This window comes from Mustela nigripes, chromosome 16 (genome assembly GCF_022355385.1).
Source record: "Mustela nigripes isolate SB6536 chromosome 16, MUSNIG.SB6536, whole genome shotgun sequence".
In the NCBI taxonomy this organism is placed as follows: domain Eukaryota; kingdom Metazoa; phylum Chordata; class Mammalia; order Carnivora; family Mustelidae; genus Mustela; species Mustela nigripes.
Window position 1 is genome coordinate 49,407,992 of NC_081572.1, and position 9,042 is coordinate 49,417,033.

At 46.0% G+C, this 9,042-nt stretch overlaps 1 protein-coding gene across 1 annotated transcript; it reads left to right on the plus strand.

Annotated features, from left to right (window-relative positions):
• The first annotated feature begins 497 nt into the window (after positions 1–497).
• On the plus strand, positions 498–4,913 carry LOC132003255 (transmembrane protein 11, mitochondrial-like). The gene is made up of 2 exons (XM_059378580.1): positions 498–539; positions 4,548–4,913. Exons 1-2 carry the CDS (start codon positions 498–500, stop codon positions 4,911–4,913), a joined length of 408 nt encoding a protein of 135 aa, XP_059234563.1.
• The last annotated feature ends 4,129 nt before the right edge of the window (positions 4,914–9,042 follow it).

Below are 9,042 nucleotides of genomic sequence, written 5' to 3' on the forward strand. Positions count from 1 at the left end.
GATGGTTTCATATAGCGATGTTTTCACTGAATTGGAAGTTCAATTCAATGAACTTCCACCTGGACATTTTGCTGTTCTTATGTGAACTGATATATGAAGAGCAGGGTTGCCATTCTTCCTGAGGTGGTGATATTGATTACCAAGGGGAGTCTAGGTTGCTCTATACAATTGGGACAGATAGGACCATGTCTGAAATCCTGGGGAACACTTGGGTGCCACTTATTACTTTATCTACTTAATAATAAATCTTAATGGAAAGTCTAATAACCTAATAAAGACAGGACCAAAAAGGGTGCATATTCCCTAGGAATGAAGGTTCTCATTATACTATGGGAAGAGCCCCATACAGCTGAGATGATGGCCAATAAGAACATAGAATGTGTAGTGAAAGAAGGAGTTATAAATGTCAACTATAGCCTTGTGATCAATTACAGTACAACTGATCAATTAAGGAACAACTGAAAAATGGGTAATCTGACACTTGGGAAGAAGTAGAAATGATGGTGGTCACCGAGTTCTATAAAGGTTTTCCAAGAGAGGTAATGGTGTGGAAGTACCTCAGTGAGTTTCAAATCTGAGTTTCATTTTCTATCTCTGCGTGAAGAAGAATTGAAAATAATCTGGGAGAGCTGTCTTTTATTTCAATACTTTCTATGCATCTGCATATGATTGGGTCATAGAGATCTAATCTTTATTAGCTGCAGGTTTATCTCTCCCCTTGAGCATGTTCATGAGAAACTGGGTTGTAGTGAGAGATTATGCAACCCTGGGAATCTTTCCAAAATATGTGTCTTTCGTGGTACTTTGTTTAAAGACCACTGATGACTTCGTCTTGCCCACAAGATAAAGCCTTTTACACTGTAAAATATTTTAGAATATTCATAGCCTGGACCCTGCCCCTTTCTATGGCTTCTCTAAGCATCCCCCCTCACCTTCCAAAACGTCAGCTCCAGCCCCACACTACTGTCCATTCCCTAAACAGGGAGTGATTAAGCATCCATATTATGAACTTCTCTCCTTCCCCACACTCCCCCAAAGCATAGTCAGTTAAGATCAGCGATGTAATCAGTCACTGCTCCAGGACTCAGAGCATTTGTGCTAAGAATCCTGGATTGCTGGGTCTTTAATGAATTCTTTTAAGATCTAGACTCCTTTGGGATCCAGAGTCTCTTAGGCCCAGGGATGTATAGAATAGGAGATGTGAGAAAGGATGTTGCAGATACAGGTGATGACTACAGAAGCTGTCACTTCACATGTCTTAGTTAATAAAGGGAAACAGGACCTTAAGTTACTGTGCTGGAGTCACCCTCAGACACACCGGGTAAGTTGGGCAGAGGGTGAATGAGCTGGACCCTTAGGGTCCTTCCAATTCAAGGGTCTTGCAAAATTGTGTGATGTTCTGCAGGATGGTTCTTCAGGTATGATAACATTCCTCTTCTTCACCTCCCTGCCTTCTAAGACTTCCATACATTCTAGAAATATTTTAATTAATGTTTACCAATAATAACATTTGTAAATATTACTGTGCCGTGTATTCTTACAAGACTGTATAATTCCAATGTAATGACAGCTCTTGTGGCAGGTTTTATTATTTTTTTAATTCAATTAGTCAAAACAACATTAGTCTCAGATGTAGTGTTCCACAATTCATCAGTCGTGTATAACACACAGTGCTCATCACATCATGTGTCCCCCTAAATGCCCATCACCCAGTTACCCCAATTCCCCTACCCACCTCCCCTTCAGCAACCCTCAGTTTGTTTCCCATAGTTAAGAATTTTCATGGTTTGTCCCCTTCTCTAATTTCTTCCCATTCAGTTTTCCCTCCCTTCCCTTATGATATTCTGCACTGTTTCTTATAGTCCACATATGAGTGAAACTTATAATTGTCTTTCTCCAATTTTCTTATTTCACTGAGTACAGTTCCATCCACATAGATGTAAATGGTAAATATTCATCATTTCTTATGGCTAAGTAATATTCCATTATAGATATAGATATAGATATAGATATAGATATAGATGATATAGATATAGATATCTTCCTTATCTGTTCAGCAGTCAAAAGAAATCCCAGCTCCTTCCATAGTTTGACTATTGTGGACATTGTTAGTATGAACATTAGGGTAGAGGTGCCCCTTGGTTTCATTATATCTGTATCTTTGGGGTAAATACCTAATACTGCATTTGTGGGTCATAGAGTATTTCTATTTGTAACTTCTTGGGGAACTTCCATACTGTTTTCCAGAGTGGCTGTACCAGCTTGCATTCCCACCAACAGTGTAAGAGGGTTTCCCTTTCTCCACATTCAATTCAACATTCATTGCTTACTGTCTAACTAATTTTAGCCATTCTGAATGGTGCAAGGCGATATCTCATTGTGGTTTTGATTTGTATTTCCCTGATGACAAGTGATGTTGAGTATTTTTTCATGTGTCTTTGGCCACTTGCATGTCTTCTTTGGAGAAATGTCTGTTCATGTCTTGTGGTAGGCTTTAATGTAGTAGTCCTAGCCCTTGTTTTATTTTAGAATCACCTGGTAACTTTAACATTTTTTGCACAGGCCTCCTCTAAGATTGTGATTATATTTATCTGAGGGCACCCAGTAATCTTCATTTTTAAAGCCTCATATATATTTTCCATGTACTGCGTAGTCCCTGGACCACAGCACTACAGTCACTGGGCGCTAATTAAAAATGTAGAACTATAGGACACCTAAGTGTCTGCCTTCAGCAAGGTCATGATCCCAGGGTCCAGGGATCTAGCCCCACTTTGAGCCCTGCATCAGGCTTTCTGCTTGGTGGCAAGTCTGCTTCTCCCTCTCCCTCTGCCTGTCGCTCCTCATGCTTGTGTTCTCTCTCTCTGTGTCAAATAAATTAAAAAAAAATCTAAAACAAAATATAGGACCAGCCTGCTGAATCAGAATCAGCATTTTAGCAGAATGCCTGGGTGATCTGAATGGGTATTTAATTCTAGAAACACTGTGCTAGGTGATTCTTATGGGCAGTCCAGGCTGAGTACTACTGACCATGGGTGAAAGATGAAAGCGTCATTACATAATTAGTGGGAGCATCTGCAAGTGTTGTCTCTGGTTAATGATTCCTCATCACACCCTCAACACAAGAGATGGATCCCACTCATTTATTAGGAAGCGAAATTCTGAAAAACCAGCTGTATGATTTCCCTTAAATGTTTGTTCCCACTATAATGCCAGTATGTAATGTCCATGTGTAAAAATTACTAATGTGGGTGGATCAAACAGCACCAGCAGGGTGTAGTCTAAGCAGGTAGATCCAGTTCGGTCTTTAACGAAGGAGCCTCCCACATCTCTTGATAGTTCTCTGCTTCGTCACCTTTTAGACACATTGAGGAGTGTTAGGGTTCTCCAGAGAAATAGAACCAATGGGAGATTATATCTTTATCTATATCTATATTTAAATATCTATAAATCTGATAATATGTCTCTATTATCTGTATCATCTGTAGTCATGAAAAGAGTAGTCTTATCTGAGGTACCCCAACACTTTCCATGGGTACAGTATTACATTAATAAATCTGTAACATAGTGACAAATTTAGTGCTAAATGGTCGAAGCTAATGAGTACTTGTTCTGAGAGGATTCAATAGGATCGGGTATTTTAACATAATAGGAGTTTGCTGTCTGTAAATTTGAAAGATTGCCTGAAGCACAGCCAATGAATATTTAGGGAACATAACACAGTGCTATAGCGAGGCACTGTGCCAGGTGCTGACACTTCTGCAGTCATGAAGGCAGCCGTGGCCTCTCCTGCATGTTTACCATCCAATAGGGAGAACAGCTGTAAGCAATCTCCTGGGCATTCAGTGCTTGAGGGGCAAGTATGGGATGCCTGGAAAACATAGTAGCAGGTTCTTATTGGTCTGGGGAAGGGGCCCAGGAGAGATACAGCTGAGTAAATGACATGTAACATGGCTGAAGGGTAAGTAGGAACAAACCAGGTGAGGAGGGAGCAGAGAGAGGAAGATGCTAGGCAGGGGGAACAGCAAGTAGAAAAGACTGGTGGCAAGAAATTGTGCCTTTCAAGCCCAACATTTCTGGAGAGGTGAATGTGAGTGTCACTATGGGGCCAAGTGAAGCTGTGGAAGTCAGCAAGGGTCAGGTCTTGAAGCACCTTTTGTGCAGTTCCTTGGAGAGGAATTTTGCCTTTTCCTTAAGAGCAATGAGAATCTGTGAAGACTTTAGGGAGACTTTAGGGAGAATGATGATCAGATTTTCATCTTAGAATGCCACAGTGTGAATGAAAGATATTGAAGGAGAGAGTGTCCAAGGGGGGAAGCCGGGAGAAGAGTGAAGAGGGGAGAGGTTCTTCCAATAGTACCGACAAGGCATGATGTCAGCCCAGCCAGAATAGTGATGGTTGAGAGAAGGAGTGGATGAATGAGAAAGAGGTTTAATGTGGCAGAATCTTAAAGACATGTTGAAAAACTGGATATTGAGGATGAGAGAAAGGATGGAAGGGAAGAAAACTCTCAGGTGTATGATTTGCATTTTGATATCTTTTCAACGAGACGGCCCGCTGGATCACCATGGGCAACTGCCTGCACAAGACCACCGTGCTGGCGGGCACCGCCTGTCTCTTCACCCCGTTGGCCCTGCCCTTGGATTACTCCCACTTCATCTCGCTGCCCGCCGGCGTGCTCAGCCTGGCCTGCTGCACCCTCTACGGCATCTCCTGGCAGTTTGACCCCTGCTGCAAGTACCAGGTGGAGTACGACGCCTACAAACTGTCCCGTCTGCCCTTGCACACACTCACTTCCTCCACCCCGGTGGTGCTGGTCCGGAAGGACGACTTGCACAGAAAGAGACTGCACAACACGATAGCACTGGCCGCCTTGGTGTACTGTGTAAAGATTTACAAACTCTATGCCGTATGATTGCAGTAGGACGGGGAGAGAAGCAAACGACCCAGCCCAGGAGAGACGACCCGAGGAGTGGGGAGGGGTCTGAGCTGGCCGAATATGCTGGACGCACACTTGTCGCTCCTCCTCGCAGGAGCTGCGCGCCGTAGCCATGTCAGTGCCGTCTGCTCGTTCCATCCCACACGTGCCTTTTTAGACTCTTCCCTGCAGCCAGGACTGGAAGCCTGCAAGGCACACTTCCCAGACGCCCCGGCAGGTGACAGGGCCTACAGGAGGCGTGGCAGGTGTCCTGGAGACGGGAAGGAGGGAGGAGCCATCCCAGGCCCGGGTACTGTGGCACTGCAGGTCACAGTGGTGACAGCAGACACCCCCAGGGGTGTGGTGCTCAGCTCTTGCTCCAGCAAGTGGGAATCGGGTGGGTGTCCTTATTGTCCCCTTGCCTCTCCTGTCCTCCCAACACCTGTGTCAACAGTGCTCTGTAGTAAATTCCTTCTGCTTGAAATACCTACGGGGGCTTCCTCTCCCAACTGACACTGACTAGCACACAGAGAAACTTACCACCTTTTACAGAAAGAATTGAAACTCAGAGCAAGGAAGTGACTTAACCAAAGGCAAACCCAGCACCTCTCCTCTCTCACTATGTGCTAGTCACCCCAGTCCCATTTCTGGAACACTCGAGCTCACGCACACTCCAGAGCCTTCACGGGGATTCTCTCTGTGCTGAACATTCTGTCTCCAGCTCTGCCTGTGCACACTCTCCACTCAGGGCCCATGCAAACGCTCCCTCTGGAAAGACATCTCCTCTAGCCCCCCATAGTCTCCAAGTCACTCTACTACATCATCCTGCTTCATTTCTTCTTAGAAAACCTCTGCAAGGATTTACTTGGTTGTTATCTCACTAGGACTGAAAAGCCCATGAGGCCAGGCACAGTGTTCGTCTTACTAAATGCTGTGTCTCTGGGGCCAAGAGTGGGACACAGAGTGCATGCCATACTTATTTGCTCTAAGAATGAATGAACAGAAAGGGTGCTCGATTACTTGTGAGCCCAGCTAGGACCGGGCCATCCTGCTGGCTGGCTGGCTGCTAGCCTCTAAGGAGTCTTTTGGGGGTCCCACTGCCCAGGGGTGCCTACGGCCACAGGGATTCTGATTTCCACCATTCGGTCTGTGCCCTCAGCGCATGCTCAGTTACATGCCAAGGGAACTAACCTGCCTATGAACTGTGAAGCTTCCAGAATGTGTGTGAGCACTAAGAGTGATCAAGAGGCAACCCTGGTGGGTGAGGGGGCTGTGTCTCAGCTCAAGTCAGCAGACTGGAAGCAAATGGCCTGCAATAGCCGTTGGAGGCCTTACATCTCCTCTGCGCGGTTGACATGGGTGTGCGACCTGTCCTTGTTGACAAAGACAATGACATTTCCAGAGCTCCTCCTGAGGGGCACCACAGCACAGTGTAATCTCCGCAACCAGACAGCTCGGGTTCAATTCCTGGCACCATTCCTGACCGACAGGGTGACCTCGGAAAGTCACTCAGGTCCTCTGCGACTCAGTTTCCTCATTTACAAAATGAGAACATTGATAATAAGAGCATGACTTTCACGGGGTTGTTGTAAAGATTAATAGTTAAATCACTTAACATGTTTACAGCAGGGCTTGGCGGGACATCACCACCTGTTGTTACTGGTACCGGTGTAACATGTATGTACAAGTTCCATGCGTGTATCATATGTAATGCTCAGAGCAGTCCTGTGAGGCAGGGCACTAATATCACCCCCACTTGACAAACAAGGAAACTGAGCAAGTAGTTTTAGAACTAGCCCTGGAAGCAGAGTGTGGTGCCAGGCTTCACAATCAGCTGTTCTAAAAATCCCGAGAGACCCTCTCCCAACCAATCTCTTATACCCTGTGGGCTGCTCTCCACACAGTAGCCAGAAAAATCTGCCTAAAACCTTGGTCAGACTATGTCCAGTGCCCTCCCACTGAACTGAGGGTATAATCCAAGGGACCTGAAGCAGCACCTGTGTCCCTCGACTTCATCACACTTCACTAGCACTGACCTTGTTTCTGTTCTCCCAATCCTTCAAGCTTGTTCCTGCCTCAAGGCCTTTGCATTTCTGTTCACTCTACCTGAAGTTGTCTTCCTCCAAACATTACCATAATTTCACCTTCCTTGTCATTTAGATCTGTTTTAATTAGACACGTGTTCAATTGCTACGAAATCCAACTCACAGCGGCATTTCCTATATTCTACGTATTACGACGTCTGGAGGATGAAGGCCCAGCGCTGGTGCTGTGGTGCTATGATGTCACTGAAGGCCCAGGCTCTTTTCATCCACCTCTCCATCTCCTGTTGGCTTCCCCCTCCTGCTGTTGCTTCATGGTCACAAAATGGCTCCTGTACCCCCAGGTATCACAGCCATAGTCCAGGCAAGAGGAAAATTGGATGCTGCTTTTCCTGACCTTCCCATCTAATGTTGCCTCCCCAGACGCTCTTTACCTCACTCCCCCATCTTATTCTGATCCTGTATCACTCCTTGGACTTTTCTTACTTGTTTCCTTGCTGGTTGATCCACTCTTGCCCCTGAAACAGAAGCCCAAAAAGCAGGACTACACCCGTCATGTTCCTTGCTCGTCCACGGCTGTGGCCCAGTGCCAGAAACACAGGGATATTTGTTGAATGAATGAACACTGGAGTCCCCTAGCTAGCTTGGTGCCAGAGTCGGGACTCCAAATCCGACTGCTCACCTCAAGGGCCTGGACATTTCACAGAGAGTCCCTGGGACTCTGTGTGTGAGGAATCCAGGAAGTTGGTGGAGCTGCCCCGTCTGTGTGCAGGTTGTGGGCCTATGAACAAGGAGCCTGTGTTTGCCGGCCTGGATGCAGAGAGAGGTCCTGCGCTCGAGCCCCACATTGGGCTCCCTGCTCGGCGGGGAGCCTGCTTCTCCCTCTGCCTGCCACTCCTCTGCTTCTGCTCACTCTGACAGATAAATAAATAAAACCTTAAAAAAAAATAATGTGAGTAGGGTGAAATGAGGTCAGCTGGGAGGGTGCGGATCAAGTCTGACTGGTGAGTTCACAAGAAAAGGAAATCTGGACACACAAGGAGACTGTGTGTGTGTGTGTGTGTGTTTCCGTGCGCGCACGGGGAGATATGTGAGGACACCCCGAGAATGTGGCTGCTCCCAGCCAAGGAGAGAGGCCTCAGAAGAAACCAGCCCTGGTTTCTTCATCTCCAACTTCTAGGTCCCAGAGGCATGAAAATAAAAATGTGTATGGTGGGGTGCCTGGGTGGCTCAGTGGGTTAAAGCCTCTGCCTTCGGCTCAGGTCATGATCCCAGGGTCCTGGGATCGAGCCCCACGTCAGGCTCTCTGCTCTGCAGGGAGCCTGCTTCCTCCTCCCTCTCTCTCTCTCTGCCTGCCTCTCTGCCTACTTGTGATCTCTGTCAAATAAATAAATAAAATCTTAAAAAAAAAAAAAAAAGCCTCAGCACCTTAAAAAAAAAATGTGTGTGGTGTCAGCCCCCCAGTCTGTAGCACTTTGTGTGTGATGGCAGAAGCGTGCCCCACTGGCCCCAAGGTCCCCCAGCCCCTGTTTGTGAAATCGGCCTCTGAGTAGGTGTCTCACCTACTTGATGCTCCCGAGGGAGGCACCTGCTCGAACACGAACTATAAAAAGGCACTTTTATTTTTTTATTTATTTTTTTTTTTTAAATTTTTTATTTTTATAAACATATATTTTTATCCCCAGGGGTACAGGTCTGTGAATCACCAGGTTTACACACTTCACAGCACTCACCAAATCACATACCCTCCCCAATGTCCATAATCCCACTCCCTTCTCCCAAACCCCCTCCCCCCGGCAACCCTCAGTTTGTTTTGTGAGATTAAGAGTCACTTATGGTTTGTCTCCCTCCCAATCCCATCTTGTTTCATTTATTCTTCTACCCACTTAAGCCTCCATGTTGCATCACCACTTCCTCATATCAGGGAGATCATATGATAGTTGTCTTTCTCTGCTTGACTTATTTCGCTAAGCATGATACGCTCTAGTTCCATCCATGTTGTCGCAAATGGCAAGATTTCATTTCTTTTGATGGCTGCATAGTATTCCATTGTGTATATATACCACATCTTCTTGATCCATTCA

Coding starts and splice junctions, on each gene's coding strand:
- LOC132003255 (XM_059378580.1), top strand. CDS start 498: ATGATGGTGGTCACCGAGTTCTATAAAGGTTTTCCAAGAGAG. Junction 540..4,547: donor ATAAAGGTTTTCCAAGAGAG/GTAATGGTGTGG, acceptor CTTTTCAACGAG/ACGGCCCGCTGGATCACCAT.